Source organism: Anolis sagrei, chromosome 2 (genome assembly GCF_037176765.1).
Source record: "Anolis sagrei isolate rAnoSag1 chromosome 2, rAnoSag1.mat, whole genome shotgun sequence".
Taxonomy (NCBI): Eukaryota; Metazoa; Chordata; class Lepidosauria; order Squamata; family Dactyloidae; genus Anolis; species Anolis sagrei.
In genome coordinates this window covers 73,557,079-73,575,697 of record NC_090022.1, presented here as the reverse complement: position 1 = coordinate 73,575,697, position 18,619 = coordinate 73,557,079, and the positions used below count along the sequence as shown (strand labels likewise).

The 18,619-nt window shown below is 39.9% G+C and overlaps 1 protein-coding gene across 1 annotated transcript; it reads left to right on the top strand.

Annotated features, from left to right (window-relative positions):
* The first annotated feature begins 2,101 nt into the window (after positions 1 to 2,101).
* OAS1 (2'-5'-oligoadenylate synthetase 1) lies at positions 2,102 to 18,351 on the top strand. Its single transcript, XM_060765754.2, has 6 exons — positions 2,102 to 2,322; positions 8,211 to 8,499; positions 11,802 to 11,986; positions 15,139 to 15,383; positions 16,417 to 16,561; positions 18,169 to 18,351. Exons 1-6 carry the CDS (start codon positions 2,125 to 2,127, stop codon positions 18,211 to 18,213), a joined length of 1,107 nt encoding a protein of 368 aa, XP_060621737.2. The 5' UTR covers positions 2,102 to 2,124; the 3' UTR covers positions 18,214 to 18,351.
* Positions 18,352 to 18,619: the final 268 nt, after the last annotated feature.

Genomic DNA, 18,619 nt, shown 5'->3' with positions numbered 1-18,619 from the left:
TCCCGGAGGCAATGCATTGCATTATTGTTATTGTTATGATGGTGGTGAAATAAAAAGAAATAAAAAGTGAAAGAAGGAAGCAAACAGGGAGGGAAGAAAGGCAAAGGAAGAAAGGGGGAGGGAATGAAGGAAAGAGAGAAGGATGAAACCAAGTAGTGAAAGAAGGAAAGAAAGAAAGAGGTAGAGAAGGAAGAAAGGAGAGAAAGGGGGAGGAAAAGGGGGAAGGAATAGGTAGGTACCTCTCTTTCATAATAGTCCAGATATCTACCTCAACTTTGATAAGTTTTACTATAGGCCACAGCAACGCGTGGCAGGGCACAGCTAGTATATATATAAAAAGTCATGGGTGACAATGAAGGAGTGTTCTATGCTTCCTCTCTTAGCTGCCATTCAAGGAAGTGGGATGACAGGGGTGATCGTTTCATACAAACCAATCTGTTCACAGCCAAGAAGAACCTCAAAATTGAAGTATTTTTTCGTGGCTGCCTCTTGGAGGTAACCTTGAACGCTGCTTGATCTGCTCCTTTCCTGTTGAGCTCTCCTGCACCAACCTTTGTGCCAAAAACCTGTCCTTCGGCATTCCCTGTCAGCTGTCCTTTAACTTTCGTTTCTAACTTTAAGTTTCATTTCTTGCCAAACTAGCGGGATGCCTTTTGAGGTCTAGACATTTTTAAAGGTGGACTTCAAAATTCCTTGAACAGCAGACCCTGAATTTCAGAAACCAAGATACCCAATTTAATATTTTTGTTTGCATGCTTTCATTTTAGGGTTCCAAAACTTTTTTAAAAATAATAGCGACATTTCTAATGATGATTCTATCATTTTTAAAAACCTTTTTCAGATGGAGACCACAGGCTTTGACGGGCTAACATCAACATTAGTCCTGCCTACAGCAGAGGTGTTATTTATTTATTGTGTCAGAAGCAAGTTGAGGGTACAGTTAAATTGTATTTAAAACACATTTTAAATACATTAGAGACATGGAAGAAGCCTCCCCGCAGGATCCTAACACATCTCTGGGCAACGTCTTTGTAGATGGCTGATTCTCTCACACCAGAAGTGGATTGCAGCATGCAACCAAACAAACAAGCAGAAGTGTTGAAATCATTGGAATCAAATAGTCTCTTTCTTTCAAAGGGCCTACTTGAAATCAGACAAGTGTTGAAATTATCCTCCCTATAGATATTATACAAAATATGTCACTCCTTTCTCGTGAAATCTTTGGTACTGGACGTCTGGTAAATGTTCAAAAAATATACAAGTCTCCACAAAAATTTCACATTTTGCAATAGTGTTTCCATCCCATTTGCTATCATTGAATCCCTCTACAATGCCAGATTAAGGTAGTTAGACACCGCTTTTAACTGCCATGGCTTACTGCTATGGAATCATGGGGGATGTAGGTTTACAAGACCTTTAGCCTTCTCTACCATATATTGTTGGCACCTCACCAAACTACAACTCCCATGATTCCATAGGCTTGAACTGTGTCAGTTAAAGTGGTGTCAAACTTCAATAACTCTACAGCAGGGAGTACATCGCCAACGTTGAATACTGGTGGGATTGGTGGGGGGTTGTTTTTGAATTCTGGGAATTGTATTTCACCAACACCAAAAGGAAGAGAAGGACAAGCAGAGAGATCGTTAGCCTTCCCTGTCAATAGGGTTCCTAAGACCATAAGAAATATGTGTTTTCTGGTGGTCTTTGGCAACCCCTCTGAATCTCCCCTCGCAACCCCCCCCCCCCCACGGGGTCTGGACCCCCAGGTTGAGAAACACTGCTCTACAGCAACTCAGATAAAACTGTTGTCAAGACCTCAAAACCACTACCATAAAATGTGGTGTCAATTCTACAGAGACTCAGAGATTGATTCATAAATAATCCCAAATCCACACAATGGTCATAGTCATAAAGGTGGATTTGGGATTTTGCTGGATGTTGATACATACCAAAACAGCTACCCTGAACATGGAAAATCCTTAACGTAGTATTTGCCTAATAAATGTCCTTCAATGCTATATCAAATCCACCTTAATGGCTTGGGTGTGACATCAGTGATGGGTGTGCCAATAAAAAGGGCAAAGCAGGGAGGAAACTTGGCACAGCAGCAGCAGCCAGAGAGAAATGATGGACTTGTGGCAGTGCCAAGCAGAACTGGTGGAGCTGTACCAAACCCCCTCCCACAAACTCAATTCCTATATTACGGAACACCTCTTGCCCAATGAGGTCTTCCGCAGAAATGCCCAAGATGCTGTTGATAGAATCTGTTCTTTCCTGAAGGAGAAATGCTCCATGAATGCCAGGGTCATCAAGACCGTCAAGGTAAGCCTGCTCTCCTCTCCAGGGCCTGAACTCTTTTTACTGAATGCCTCTTATCAGAAAAAGCACCAATGGGTTCTGATGATGAGCATCAGGGAGGCATCCCTCTTTTCCATTCCATCCTCCTGGCTTTAATAGTCAGTCTCGGGGCTCTAGCTCACTATACTTTTATAATGCTATTATTCCACAATGGCAACATCCTATGAAATCTGGGATTAAGAATTTTAGGAAGGGGGTTTTAGAAATCTAATTCAGAGAGTTCTCCTTTGATGCCTCTGCCAATACTACATGTCCCAGGAGTCCATGAGATAGAGCCATAGCAGTTAAAGTGTAATTGTAGTGTAAATGGATGTCCAGGAGGGAAACACATGCCCTTGTCACATTCCACGACACAGTGAGGCAGTGAGCTCCAGATTGGACTGCTGTTTCTCCCTTGCTTTCCTCTTTCTGCATCAAAAAAGCATTATAGGTGACAATAGCATTTGGATTTTGACACCACCTCTGCTAAAGTAGAATTGGAGAGTTGGAAGATACAACATGAGATAACCAGGGGTTAGGCTGGATGTAGGAAAAGTACAATGAACACATGCACGTGTGTGCATATACACACACCCAGAGATGGCTACCCAGCCTCTCTATAAAAGCCTCCAAGGCAGTAGCCTCTACCACACTCCCAAGGAAAAGAGTTCCACTGCTGAATATCTGTTCTGGAGTCAGGAAATTCTTCCTAATGTTCAGGTGGAATCTTCTTTTTGTAATTTAAGCCCATTGCTCTGAGTCCTATTAAGTCTCAAGGGCAACAGAAAACAAACCTACTCCCTATTCCTAATGACATATTTTCAAATATTTAAGCATGGTGATTAAGTCTCTGTTCATCCTTCTCTTCTGCAGGCTAAACAAACAGCTCTTTAAGCCACTCCTCATAGGGCATGGTCTCCAGACTGTTGAGCATTTTAGTTGCCCTCCTCTGGACACTTCCAACTTGTCAATTGTGGTACCCAGAATTAGTGCCTTTGAATTGTGGTGCCCAGAATTGTGCACAGTATTATTCTAGGTGAAATCTGATCAAAGCAAAATAGAGGGGCATCTTTGATCTAACACTATACTGCTTTTGATGCAGCCCAAAATCTACACCATAAAATTAATTCAGTTTGACACCACTTTAATTGTCATTGGCAATGATATGCAATCCTGTGAGTTGTACTTTGGTGAGGCACCAGCACACTTGGACAGAGACGAGTATAGATTTTATAAATAGCCAACTCCTATGATTCTGTATAGCATTCAGCATTATAATAATATCATCAGCAGCATCATCATCAAACTGAATTATTTCTACAGTATAGTTGCACCCCTAGTTGTAACCCGAATAGATGAGAAGATGGGGATTGTCATCCCATACAAACTAGAAAGTTTGGGCTGCATAAGTCTGTTTCTTTTCTAGCAGCATCTGACCAGGAAGCCTTTCCCCGTCCCTGCCTCTTGGAATTCTTTGTGAACACAAGAACATGGGGGAGACGGACTTGAATCCAGGACTACCTAGTTGGCTGTTGAGCTCTGCTTCTACAGACACCCTGGAGTAAAATGACCTGCCCTTTGTGACTCCTGCCTATGCATTTCGCCTCTGGCACTCCTCAAAGAAAAAAAAACTTTCTTTAGGTTTCCTTTCCAACTTTCTGCAGAATCGAAACTGCCGAGCTAGAGGGAGACCTTTTGCCAAGTCTCACATTCTTTAAGGTGGACTTTGAAAGAAAGCTCAAAGTCCAGAAGTCAAAATACCCAATGAAGCGAAGACTTAATCTTATTGTTTAAATGCTTTGATTTGAGAATTCCTAGACAATATGTTATAATAGTGACATTTCTAATTATGATATTTTCTTTTTGCCAATTTTCTTCTGACAAAGAGGCCACAAGTTTTGATGTTCAGGATGCCAAACTGTTTTCAAATATTATTTGAAAACAATCTGGGACAACAGAAACGTCATTTCAAAATGCCCTACGTTCTAGGAGAAAGAAAGAAAAGTGGTTTGCATGGTGGACACATGGAATGGATCTCTAAATCTCCATCCAAGGCTGCCAGAAATCAAATGCCTTTATCCATAGGGCCCTTCTTGGCTGTAGAGCTAGAATACGAGTTGTTATGTGCTTTCAAATTTGAGTTATGGTAGCCCTAAAGCAAACTTATCAAAGAGTTTTCTGAGTCTAAGAATGTAAAAGGTCTTAACCTCGACTGGATTTCCAAGGATGTCAGACAAGGACAAAGCTTTTATCCTAGAGCTGTAGTTATGTTGAACTCCATGGTTTTGCACTGATGTGGATTGGGGGCAATGCAGTAGTGGTTGGGGTGTAGAGGAATTGGTGTCTTATTTTGTGTTGTGAGCTGGGGAAGGCATTTAATTTCGTTGTGAAATAATACAATGAAAATAAAGTATTGTCAAAGGCTTTCATGGCCAGAATCACTGGGTTGCTGTGAGTTTTCTGAATTGTATGGCCATGTTCCAGAAGCATTCTCTCCTGATGTTTCACCCACATCTATGGCAGGCATCCTCAGAGGTTGTGAGCTCTGTTAGAAACAAGGTGTAATGCCTCTTACCTAATAGGCCAGAGTAGAAGCCTGGGAAGACAGTAGGGCAAACCTCCATTTTGAGAGTGTCTGCCAGTAAAGCAGCCATCTTGAGGGAGAATAGATTGGAGATGGGAGGAGTTTGAGGTCTCCTGGAATTGGCTAGAGCAGAGAAGGAGGAGCCAAGTCTTGAGGAGGGAAAAGATTTCAGCTTCTGAGAAAAAAAGAGATTTGGGAACTGAAGGAAGAAGAAGTGATTTTGAGACTGGGTATTTCTGAGAGTGTGTGTGTGTATGTCAGGCAGGGCTGATTAGTTGACAAGAATGGTCAAACAGCATCCTGATTGTGTGAGACAGCACAAGGGATTTGATCTCTAGTTTGAGTAAGTTAGCTGTAAGAACTCTGGTGAGAGTTAGCTAATTGTTCGGAAGACAGCCTGGGTTAGGTTAGTCAAGAACTCATTGCTATTTCGCTGAAGTAGAGTGAGGGATTTTTTGTAACTAGTAGCTATATCTGTGAGATTAGCTCTGTTTGTAACCAAGTCAAGAAACTCTTTTTAAGCAACCATTAGGATATTGTGCTATAGTAACAAGTCAAGCGTTTGTGCCTCTCAAAAGAAGAAGTCAGTTTGTTTGTTTTTATAAATAAACCTTTTCTCTGTTTGACTTTTAAGAAGCCTCTGTTGTTACTCATTCTATCAATAGTCCTGGGATAAAATTTGCCAGGCAGTTTAACATCCTGATACCACAGAAAGGTCTCTTATCCAAGCAGTCATTTTTGAGAGCTAAGGGTAGTTAGGGCAGAAGAGGGAAAAAATTACCTCAGAGCAGCATTTAAAAATCCTAAGACAGCTTGTGTTGATGGCAGCAGATAAGTATAGGACAAGTACTTTACACTCTACCATTACATATAATATATAACACCATATCGCTACCATACTAGTGTCCAGTGGTGTGATATTACATATGATCCTTTATCTTGATGTCCAGCGGTGCGATATACATTGATATTTAGTGTTAGATTAATAAAGGGGATTCCTCTGTTTGTTATACAAGGCAAATGAGGTTTATATATCCGTGGAATGTCCAGGGTGGGAAAAATAACTCTTGTCTGCTTGAAGCAAGTGTGATTGTTGCAATTGGCCACCTTATTTATTATTATTTATTTAAAAGTTTTCTATACCGGTCTTCTCACCCCGAACGAGGGACTCAGGCCGGTTCACAACATGTGTTCAAATACAATAATATACAAAAACAACACAGTGCATCATCATTACAGATTAAAATATAAGTACAATAAAACACCTTGATTAGCACTGAATGGCCTTGAAGATTAAAAGTCTGGCTGATTCCTGCCTGGAGGAATCCTTTGTTAGCTGGCCCTGATTGTTTCATGTCAGGAATTCCCTTGATTTTTTTAGTGTTGCTCTTTATTTACTGTCCTGATTTTAGAATTTTATACTGGTTGCCAGATTTTGTTCATTTTCATGGTTTCCTCCTTTCTGTTGAAATTGCCTACATGCTTGTGGATTTCAGTGGCTTCTCTGTGTATGAGTGCTTCTGGAACATGGCCATGCAGCCTGGAAAACTCACAGCAACCCAATGACAGTAAAGCTATTCTATTCTATATATTGAGCAGGGATCTGAACCTTGATCTTCAGAGTTCAATACTCAAATCAGGATATAATCTTAAAGTATCCCTAATACTTTCTGGAGGAATAATGGAATACCTCTGTTCTATGAGTTATGTCATGTCTCCCATGTATTTTGACATGTAGGTACAACCACTGGCCAGAGAAATCTGTAGGTATGTATGCCAACTGTATGGAGCTAATTCGAACCTTTCTAGCTTTTGTTTCCATTAGCTAGTACCATGAGGGCCATGGAAAAGGATGTCTGGAGGTGGTTTAATAATAGATGAATGCAGTGGACCCAAGTAAAATAGATGGGTCTGTGAATAGGAAAGTCTGCTGATTCAGATACAGCTGTCAGGGCAATGTTGGTTGTGATGATGCCCCCCTAAAGAAGCAAGTGTGTAGTCTAGGGTTTTCCCTGGACTTGATTGCGTTGAAGTGGTGGTGCATAGTATATGCATTAAAATTATGTCGATCCATTTCAGAAGCAACATATGAAATTGGGACTTCCCTTATAATGAGATAAGAAAGAAGGGAGTTGAGGACCTAATTACCAGCTATTTCCATTTACCAAAGAAAGTTGTGAAAACTTAAGAACAAAAGAGAAAAGGTGGGGGAGGGTATGACTCTTCTTTCAGTCAGCAGACCTTAGGCTAGACCAGGGATCCTCAAACTAAGGGCCAGGGGACGGATACGGCCCTCCAAGGTCATTTACCCAGCCCTCTCTCAGGGTCAACCTAAGTCTGAAATGACTTGAAAGCACACAACAACAACAACAACAACAACAACAACAATCCTATCTCATCAGGCAAAAGCAGGCCCACACTTCCCATTGAAATACTAATAAGTTTATATTTGTTAAAATTGTTCATCATTTTAATTATTGTATTGTTTTAAGTGTTTTTGCACTGCAAATAAGATATGTACTGTGTATAGGAATTCATTCATGTTTTTTTCCAAATCATAATCTGGTCCTCCAATTGTTGGAAGGACTGTGACCAGGCCCTCTGTTTAAAAAGTTTGTGGACCCCTGGTTTAGACTGTGAACCACTTCCTTACTGAGGGTAATGTCCTTGCATCAACCTAATGCTGGGTAAAACACAGGCACAACTTCAGTGAGTCCAGGGATCTCCTTACCATACAGACTGCCCAAAACACCACCCAGACCACCACCAGCTCATCTCTGGAAGTGGCCGGTTTTGAAAAAGAGAGCCGTTAAAGTTAAATAGTACAGGACGGGCATGCAGGCAATCTATTTTTTTTTTCGTGTCAGGAGTGACTTGAGAAACACTTGAGCCCTCAGTGGGGCAATGTGTTAAACCCTTGTGCCAGCAGGACTAAAGATTGACAGGTTGGAGGTTTGAATCCAGAGACAGCTTAGATGCGCTCCCTCTGTCAGCTCCAGTTCTCCATGCAGGGACATGAGAGAAGTCTTCTACAAAGATGATAAAACATCAGAACATCTGGGTATCCCCTAGGCAACGTCTTTGCAGACAGCCAGTTCTCTCACACCAGAAGCAACTTGCAGTATTTCAAAAACAAATCAATAATTTCTGTTGTCATAATGAGAGCAATGTGGGAAAACCAAGCCCTGCTCTGCTTTGTTGTGGGGCGGGGGGGGGGGGGGGGCATATACAGCCCTAGGATCATATTTTATGTGACCCTGCAATAACCAAGTTTTCTTCTTCTTTACAGGGGGGCTCTGCAGGAAAAGGAACAACCTTGTATGAAAATTCAGATGTTGACCTGGTTATCTTCCTCGACTGCTTCGACAGCTACTCAGAACAGGCACAGACACGTGATTCTGTGATCAGAATTATTGAGCAGAATCTGGAACGTTGCCGCAGGAGTCTAGCTTTCCAAGTTGATATCCTACCACCACGGTCAAAAGGTGAACTACGGCGCTCACTCTCACTAACGATCCAGTCAAGAAGGAAAAATGAAGCTGTTGAGGTGGATGTTCTTCCAGCATTTGATGTTTTAGGTAAGAGACTTGATTGCTGTTGTAAATGCAATGAACATAAATCTTGTTTAGTTTGAGAAGCTAATCAAGATGGACCCTAGTTATTGCTCAAGGAAAGACTACAGGCAGCTCCAAGTTACGTACAAGATAGGTTCTGTAGATTTGTTCTTAAGTTGAATTTGTTTGTAAGTCCAAACAGGTACATTTTTAAGTGTAACTCCACACACACGCACACAAACTTTAGATAGCATAGGGAAGGGTTAACACCTCTGTGGTGTTTATTTTTCTGTCTATGCTCCTGTTCAGAAAATTTCACCTCACCTTCTATCTCCATGATAATTATTTTGAAAAAAATAGCTTTTTGTGGAAACAAGGATAGGTGAGAAAAAATATTTAGGAGTTTCATCTCCATCTCAAGCTCAGTTGGTGGGAACGAGGGGGGGGGGGCTTCTTTCTTGGTGGCTGAACTCCCTGCCCAGGGAAGGCAGAATGGCCCCTTCCCTGCAGTCCTTCTAGTGGCAGGCTAAACCTTTTTATTCAGGCAGGCTTTTAAAGAAGAAGGTTTTTAATATCAAGTCAGGGGCTGATGTGGTTTTTAGTTCTGAATATGTGTTTATGGATTTTAACTGAATTTTTTAACACCAATGAGATTTAATACTGTTTTAATGTTTATATATTTGTTGATTTTTAAATTATATGTAAATGCTTTCAATGTAAGACACTTTGAGTCTCCTGGTAGAGAGAAAATGTGGGGTATACATAAACATAATAATAATAATATTAATAACAACAACAACAACATCAGAAACGTTTTCTGTGAAGATTGTGTGTTGGTTGTTGTGCACCAATCTCTACACATAAAACAAATTCACACACAAGCATCTTCCAAGAAAACCAAAACCAACAACAGTCCCACGGCGCTCCGTGAATGGCGATGGAGGAAGGACTGTGAAATCTTATCCACTAGTTACAGACTAGTGGATATGGATTCATTGGTTCTAACTCAAGGTCCAAGGCAGTTGAGCAGCTGATAATGTAATCTGTGCTCCTTCAGAGGAAGACCTTCGCAGAAGCATATGAAAAGTTTGGCCTTTCACTTAACATTGAAAAAAACAAGGTATTCTACCAGGAGGCACCAATCTCTCTAAAATGCCTGCAAAAATGCTAAAAATATTGACCATTTCAGTCTTCTATCCTCAAAAGTTGTAATTGACGCTGAAATACAACACTGTCAGAGCTCTGCACGCTCAGCACCTTCCTGAATAAAGCATAAAGCATTTGATGATTGGAGCATTCATAGGGATATCAAGATCCCTGCTCAGTTGTATGCCTGCAAAATATGGACTGTCTACAAATGTCAGTCTCAACTTCTGGAAAGATTCCATCCACATTGCCTCTGAAAAAGCCTATAAATCTCTTGGGAAGAGAGGCTGACAACATCAGCCTTCTAGAAGAAGCAAAGACCATTAGCATTAAGACGCTGATTCTCTACCATCAACTTCTCTGGACTGGCCACATTGTCCAAATATCCAATCATTGTCTCTCAAAGCAGCTATTTTATTCTCAATTTAAGAACACAAAACAAAATGTCAGTAGATAACAAAAGAGATTTGAAGAGGGGCTTAACGTTAACCTTTAAAAAGTGGTATAAGCACCAAGAATCAGTAAGCTCTTGCACTCAAGTGTTGTAACTGGAAGTCAGCTGTTATGAATGGTGCTATGGATTTTGAAGAGACATGACTACAGGGCAAAGGGAAGACATGTGCCAAGAGGAAGACACATCAAGCAAATTCTTGTTGTGACTGCCTTCCAGCTGAAAATCTATGTCCCCAATGTGAAATACCATGTAGATTCAGACTAGGTCTTCACAGTCACTTACAGATCCACTAGCAATACTCTACCTCTGAAAGACAATCATACTTGGCCATGAGTGATCACCTATGATGATAATATCATCAGGTCATGATCTCTGCCACAATCCGCTCCTGGTCTTGTTGAAGAAGGAAAACGAGCTTCTTCCTCTTTTGTTTCAGTATATGCACTTGCCTTCTTGGTTTTCTCAAGAAAATGTTTGTGATGAATATACTGCTGATCTTGCATTCATTTGCTATTCCATTTCTTGATCTAAAGTCAAATTTCCCTACATGTTTTGATTCTGCTTTGCTTTTTTTATTTTCCTAGGATTAGCAAGAGGTCCTGTTTTAATATATACTTAATTCCCTCATTAACTCCCACACAGAAAATTTAAAGTTCTCCTGCCTCTGACATTGGAGCATAATTAAGTCCTCTAGAGGGCATCTGCTCCAGAAGGCCAGAACCTGACTGGTAATCACCATACAGAGGACCTTTGCACTGGCCACTCCAAGACTGTGGAATGACCTGTTGGAAGAGCTCCAATAGCTAAATTAACTGTCAGAATTTTAAAACCATCTAAAGACCTATATCTTCTAGCAGGCCTATCCAGACAGTTTTTAAGCATGAATTTTAAACTTGTGTCCTTTGTTTAATCTCTGGTTTGTGTATTTTAATATGTATTTTATAGAAATACATTTTATAGAAATGCATATTTATTTGTGATATTTTTACAATATCCATGTGTTTTAATTATTCTGTAACTTGACTCGAGGAGAAGTGGGTAAGAAATAATAATAATAATAATAATAATAATAATAAACCTGGGAATATGTTATATTGATAGATTGTCCCTGAATTCTTACTGATATTTGGTCAGATTTTGCACTATATCATGTGACTGCTTTTGCATCATCTCTCTTCACTATTAATGCCAGCCCATCTGATTTCTTCTTAAGATTTTCAGTTCCTGAGTAAAACTGACTCAAATTGTCCTATTCCTGTCCAGTTTAGCCCACTTACCTCAATGTTTGTACATGTCATCCCTTGTTTTACTATGTTTAGCTCCCCTGATTCATGCTTCCCACATTCAGTGTTCTAATGTAGGTTGTGCAAAGGTGACAGAACCACTTCTGCTTGGAAGCTGCCCTTTTCTCCCTTTTTGTCCAGTCAAGAAGGCAGTTGATAAAATGTTTTTCTCTCCTCCCACCTGCTATTGCTAAGGCAAGTGATGAAATTTCTGCACATAATGTGGTTGGTTTATAGCAAATGTGGGGAACCTTTGACATCATAGGTGTTTTTTGGACTATAACTCACTCCCCCCCCCCCAAAAAAAAAACCATTGGCAATCATGAGGTTGATGAGCCTTGAAGACCAGTGCAGATGGTGGGTCAGAGGTTCCTCAATTCTGGTTTAAAGTATAGCATACATAATACAGTTTTATGATAACCCACTTTGATTTTTTACTCCAGGACAAATAACTGATACATTCAAACCACCTCCTAGAGTCTACATAGATCTCATTTATGCTGGTGGAAAACCTGGTGAGTTCAATACTTCCTTCACAGAGCTGCAGAGGAATTTCATAAAGCGCTGCCCAGCCAAATGCAAGGACCTCTTGCGTCTAGTCAAGCAATGGTACAAGGTTTACAAGAAGGTGAGCTGTCCCTCTTTCTAGATTATAGTAAATATGATAGTCCCTCTTTCTGGATTATAGTAAATATGATTCTCCAGTCTATTCTTCAGTCTCTGACTTTTTGTCTTCTTCCGTGTCAATGAAAGAAACAGCTATGAATTTTAAATTGAACTTAACAAGTGCTTTCCAAGTGCTGAACCTATTTGCAAAGTCAGGGGTCAGTGCTATGAATATCTTATTTAAAGTATGAACTGACACATGGTCCAGATTCACATATCTGACTAATATGAAGGCTGCTGGCCCTTACTTTTTCCTGCCCCCAAGATTTGCTACCATTTGACCTCTTAGACTTACCATCCCAACCAGTTCCACACTGGTCCTTTCTCTTTTCTAATCCACAGAAGAAAACTTTGGAGGTAAGTGTACTTCTTCCATCTTTAATCCATGTCAGAGATCCTATTTATTCCAGTTAAGGGATATAGAGCCCTTCCAGACAGGTCCTATATCCTATGATCTGATCCCAGGTTTTCTGCATTAAACTGGATTATCTGAGTCCACACTGCTGGATAATCTGGGATAAACAGAAAACCTGGGATCAGGTCCTGAGAAATATGGCCTGTCTGGAAGAGCCCACAGATAATTTAAAGAGAGAGAGTGTCTTTCTCCCCCTCCTGGCACCTCAGTTGTGGAATTGACAATGCCATCTTTTGAGCTAAAAAAAAATAATCCCAAAATTTCAAGTTAGATATGTCCTTCATTTGATTATAAGATGGGTTTCAGTTATGTCATTATCTATCTATCTATCTATCTATCTATCTATCTATCTATTTTTCTCCCATTTTTTCCCATGGGTGGGATTTAAAACGGCATACAATGGATAAAAACAACATAATTACATAACATAAAATGCAACAAAAATCATATAAGCAAATATGCAGAGATATATACACTGTATAAGGCAAATTTGACAAATTAAGAAATTAACACATTATACCATTATACCTTTAAAAGATCCCTGACCTACAAGTCATTAAGGATAGTCATTAAAAGAGTTATTTTAGGTTCCTAAAATTCAATTTCTTTTAGGCCATATTAAAGTATTGCCAGTCTGAAATAACATTTCAAAAATATATCTATCTGGCCATTGCTTATTGTTGATCTTCAGGGATGGCCTGGTTCCATAAAAAGGTTTTAAGTTGACAGTGAAAGGCCAACAAGGAGGGAGCCGATTGCACTTCCCTAAGAAGGGAGTTCGAGAGCCATGGGGCCACCACTGAAAAGGCCCTTTCTCTCGTTCCCACCAGCCACACTTATGACGGTGGTGGGACTGAGAGAAGAGCCTCTCCTGATGATCTCAGAGCTCGTGCTGGCACATAGGAGGAGATGCAGGTGGGCATGAACCATTTAGGGCTTTGTAAAGCCAGCACCTTGAATTGCACCCGGAAACAAACTGGGAGCCAGTGTAGCTGCTTCAGGAGCAGAGTAGATCTTTCCCTGTATCCTGCCCTCATAAGCAGTCCATCTGCTGACCTTTGTACTGCTCTTCTGGGACAGCCCCACATAGAGAATGTTACAGCAATCCAATCTGGATGCCACTAAGGCGTGTACTACCATGGCCAGATTGGGCTTTTCAAGATTGTTTTATATAACACTAGCTGTCCCCTGCCACGCATTGCTGTGGCTCAGTCTGGTGATCTGGAAAATAAAGTAATGAGAAAGTGTTGGTTTCTAATATATGTAATTCCTTTATGCTTGTGAGTAAACAGTATTTCTTGTTGTTTCTTTGTCAGTGTTGATGTGGAGAGTGTCTGGTTTGCCTACTCTAGAATATGCAACATATCATAGTCCTTCTTTAAGGGTCTCTTTTAAATCTATGATACTATATCTGTGTGTGAGAGAGAGAATCATATCTATCTATCTATATTTATGACTGGATGGCTCTTTGTCAGGACGGCTCTGATTACATTTTCTTGCCCTGGTGAAGAGAGTTGGACTGGATGGCCTTAAGTATTTTCTATTGGTCATGGGGGTTCTGTGTGGGAAGTTTGCCCCATTTCTGTCATTTGTGGGTTTCAGAATGCTCTTTAATTGTAGTGAATTATAAATCCCAGTAACTACAAATCCCAAATGTCAAGGTCTATTTCCTCCAAACTCCATCTGTGTCCATATTTAGGCATATGGAATTTTTGTGTCAAGTTTGGTCCAGATCTGTCATTGTTTGAGTCCACAGTGCTCTCTGAATGTAGGTTAACTACAACTCCCAAACTCAAGGTCAATGCCCACCAAACCCTTCCAGTGTGTTCTGTTGGTCATGGAAGTCCTGTATGCCATGTTTGGTTCAATTCCATCATTGGTGGAGTTCAGAATGCTCTTTGATTGTAGGTGAATTAACTTTTTTAGGGCTCTGCAAGATGTTAATCGCTTGTGGACTTCAGCACAAGGTGCTGTCTTGAGCTCCTGAAGGAAACACCCAGATCAACTTATAGGTAAACTATAAATCCCAGCAACAACAATTCCCAAATGACAAAATCAATTTTTTTGAGTGGAGGACATAAATTGGACTGTTAAGTGTCTAGTGTCCAAATTTGGTGTAAATTCCCCCAGTGGTTTTTGAGTTCTGAAGGTAGCACGAACTAACATTACATTTTTATTTATATAGATTACTTGCATAGGTACTCACTAGTATTTGTTTTTCTTGCATATAGCTTACTGGTTAAGTAAGCACAAAGGAATGTGAAAGCTTCCACCCCTGTAAACCACACTGGTTTACAGGGTTTCCATTTCCTCTCTCTGCCACTAGTTGATCTGGGTGTTTCCTTCAGGAGCTCAAGACAGCACCTGGTGCTGAAGTCCACAAGTGATTAACATCTTGCAGAGCCCTAAAAAAGTTAATTTGTGGAGTTACATTACCCAGAAACAGCTCAGCTAACAGAATGCTCTGGAAACTATGGTCCAAAAAGTATTTTTGCTAGCTTTGCCATAAAAGTATAACCCAGCTTTTGCAGTACCATGGCCACAGAATAAATAGTCTATCAAATAAATAGGATTGCTTGCATGCATGCACATACAGTTCTATATAATGTGCGATGGTCACTAAAATGGAAATTGACAAGAAACTGAGAAACTTCAGTCTTCTTGATTTAACCGATTTCAGTCCCTCTCTTTTGAAATAGTGCCTGAGAGAGATGTATCAACCAACAGTATCCCTTCCATCCAAGTTTGCCTTGGAACTGTTGACCATCTATGCTTGGGAGCAAGGAACTGGCAGAGCACAGCAATTCAACACAGCGGAAGGATTTTGCACAGTGATGAAGCTGCTGGTTCAATATCAAGATCTCTGTATCTATTGGACAGAGTACTACAACTTTGACGAGCCCATAATAGCAGAATATGTAAAAAACCAGCTGAGGGGAACACGGTAAGAATACTTTCTCTTGTTGCCCTTCCTGACAGATCCTTTTCTCAGCTTGCCCAAATCCACCGCCTGTCTTCCCTTCCCTCTCTTTTTAAATGATTTGTTCTTTGGCAAAGTTGTGTTGCCTAGATTTATCTATTTGCAAAATCTACATTTCAGTACACAAGAGCAGTATCACCTACTAGACTACACCAAAACAAACACAAAAAAGTGTATTGTTATTGTAGTAGTAATTGTTACTATTTTGTCTTTTCCCCACATTGAGACTCAGGGCCCTTCCAGACAGGCCCTATGTCCCAGGATCTGATCTGCTTTAAACTGGATTATATGAATCCGCACTGCCAGATAAGGATAAACAGAAAACCTGGGATCAGATGCTGGAATATAGGGCCTGTTGTGAAGGGCCCTCAAAGTGGCTTACAGCCAATTTAAAAACATGCAGCTAAAAATCCACAAAACACAAAAATTAAAATGAGATTATGCAATCGCATTAAAAAATAATTTTAATTAAAATATTATTTTCATGGAATTATAGAATCAAAAAGTTGAAAGAGACCACAAATGCCATCCATTCCAGTCCCCTGCAGGAACACACTTGTAGGAGTTATTAATCTATAATAATGTTTAACTCTCTCATAACCCCATGTAACATGATTTTTGTTCCTGGGTTATAAATGTCATTTCCTAATAGGTTGTATTATACAAACATAGAAAAAATTATGAAACTGTAAACACTTTGTTTTTGTGATCTGCACAAAAGGTTAAAATGACATGAAAAAGTTAAAATGGCACATTGAAAGGTTAAAACTGGCAGCCACAAAAATGAAGTTTCTGAAGTATAATAACTACTTTCAAAATAAGTACAGCACAGTTAAATAGGAAATAACACTTTCAAACCAGGAACAGAAGATTTTTCAAATTTGTTACATAGTGTAATCAGACAAGTATTTCTTTCTTTTTTTATGGTTATTTTTATAAGAGTTTATATGCACCAAAATATTACTTCATTAATATAATGTGTGTTTTTTCTTCATAGTCCTGTGATCATGGATCCAGCAGATCCAACAGGAAATGTTGCCTGGGGGAAAGGTTGGGATCTGTTGGCGAAGGAGGCATATAACTGCCTAAGCATGCCGTGCTGCATGAAAGGCAGTGAGCCTGTGGATTCCTGGCCTGTGCAGGTAATATTGACACACATGGAACTCCTTTTGGTACCCATCTTAGAAAACATATAAGTTCAAGTCATTTTTCATACAATATTTCATCATCTTCAGACAATTGTTCAAAGATTTGGAAACATTGTGCATGCATAACTAGAGCATGTTTTAGACTCATTCACATGTGATGTTCAATGAAAAAAATAGAATTATAGAATTGAAGAAATTACAAGGATAATTTAGTCCAACCATGCAGGAAAATGTAATCAAAACATTCTCAACAGATGGCCATCTAGCCTCTGTTTAAAAACTTCCAGAGAAGGATACTCTACCTGACTCTGAGGTGATGCATTCAACTGTCTAACAATTCTTATCATCAGAATCCTTAAATACTTGCTTATTTGTCTTGATATGGAACTTATGAACCACAATCATATTTACATGGGAGATTTGCAATGGCAGAACTGCATGAATAAACTATCCCATAGAACTGAATCATCAATGGTGTGCTGAGTGATTGGAAAGTTGTTGTTGTTGTTGCTGCTGCTGCTGTTGTCGTTATATATTCCGATCTTCTTCATAATCTCCCATGGCAAACAACAACATCTTTAAACCTTACATTTAGACCCATAAACATCTCCCTTTCAGAATTACAATTTTAATACTTTCATTTCACTTTAACTGACATGGCTGCATCTTATGGAATTCTGGGATTTCTACTTTGGTCGGAAGCCTTAGGGTGCTTCCAGACAGGCATTTATCCTGGGAACATTTGCGTTTAAAAAATGTGAATGTTCCGGGGGCCCATTCACACATATCCCAGAAAGCACGTGCTTTCTAGGGTGGGTGTCCAGATGTTCTTCCAGAACTTTCCAAGAGAACACCTGGACACTCTAACCCCCTCCCCAAAAGCCTCCCAAAGCCCTTTAAAAAACAAAAGAACTTTCTCAGCCTCCATTAGAGGGGTGTCAGAACTCTCCTGGCGTATAGATGTTCCTCCCCCACCCTTTTCTCCTGGCGCGTCATTTCTGTGTACCAGGAGAGCACCGACATCACTCTAATGGAGGCCAGGTAAGTTCTTTTGTTTTTTAAAGGGTTTTTGGTGGCTTTGGGGAGGGGGTAGGTGTTCTCACAGTTTTCCAGGCTAATTTAGCCCAGAAAACCGTGAGACTACTATCTGGACTGCCCCCTCAAAAGTCCAGAACTTTTGAGGGAGCACTCCAGACAGCAGAAATAGTGGGTTTATCCTGTGCCTCCCAAGAAGACATGAAATAAACTCATTGACAAATCTCTCCTGCCTCACTATTAGCAATATACAGATGTTTTCCATGCACACACTTTTTATCTAAGCTTTTCCAACATTTCTCTATCATTTGACTGTTTTTTTAAAAAAAATCATCCAGATGCACTCCTGATGATCCCTGCTAAACAGTGGTGATTTCTACTGTATTTAGTTGGTCCTATTTTTAGATAAGGGTGCATAGGATTGCCACCTAGGGATAGATTTACTGAAATCTTCTTGATCATTTTGTTTGGACACTCTTGTATACGAGTTATTGGAGCTTTTCAATTTTAAAATGTGTACCCCAGCAAACGATGTTCAGTATTTTGATTACCTTTTTCTCTTCCAGCCAGCCAAGCCATTTGATGACCCTCGTTTCTGTATTATCATATGAAGCTGTTCTGGACCAGAAGAAGGGAGGTAGGGCAGAAAGAGGAGGAGGAGGAGAAATATAAGACATATACTAGTGAATCAACAGAGCCGACTACGATGTTAAAGAACTAGATGAATAAAATATATACACCATTTACAATATTGGGAGTAAAGACTCTGTTTGCCTACTACTTTTGAGAGTTAGAGCTGGTCATATTTCCCTTGGAATTTTTATTTTACAGCTGTTTTAGGAATTTAGCTCCCATAATCCATCCCCTCTAATATGTTGGCTAGGACTCATAGAAGTAAGAGACCAGAAATGTCTGGAAAATCACAGTTATCTACCATTACTTTATACAAAATTATAATCAAAGTGTTTGGGATTTCCATAACTTTTTAAGTTTTAGCATAGTTGCTCAGTAGTACTT

Bases quoted from the DNA above. Each gene is read 5' to 3' on its own strand.
- OAS1 (XM_060765754.2), top strand. From the start codon at position 2,125: ATGATGGACTTGTGGCAGTGCCAAGCAGAACTGGTGGAGCTGTACCAA. The intron at 8,500-11,801 runs GTAAGAGACTTG...TTTTTACTCCAG, and splicing joins TCCAGCATTTGATGTTTTAG to GACAAATAACTGATACATTC. The intron at 11,987-15,138 runs GTGAGCTGTCCC...CTTTTGAAATAG, and splicing joins GGTACAAGGTTTACAAGAAG to TGCCTGAGAGAGATGTATCA.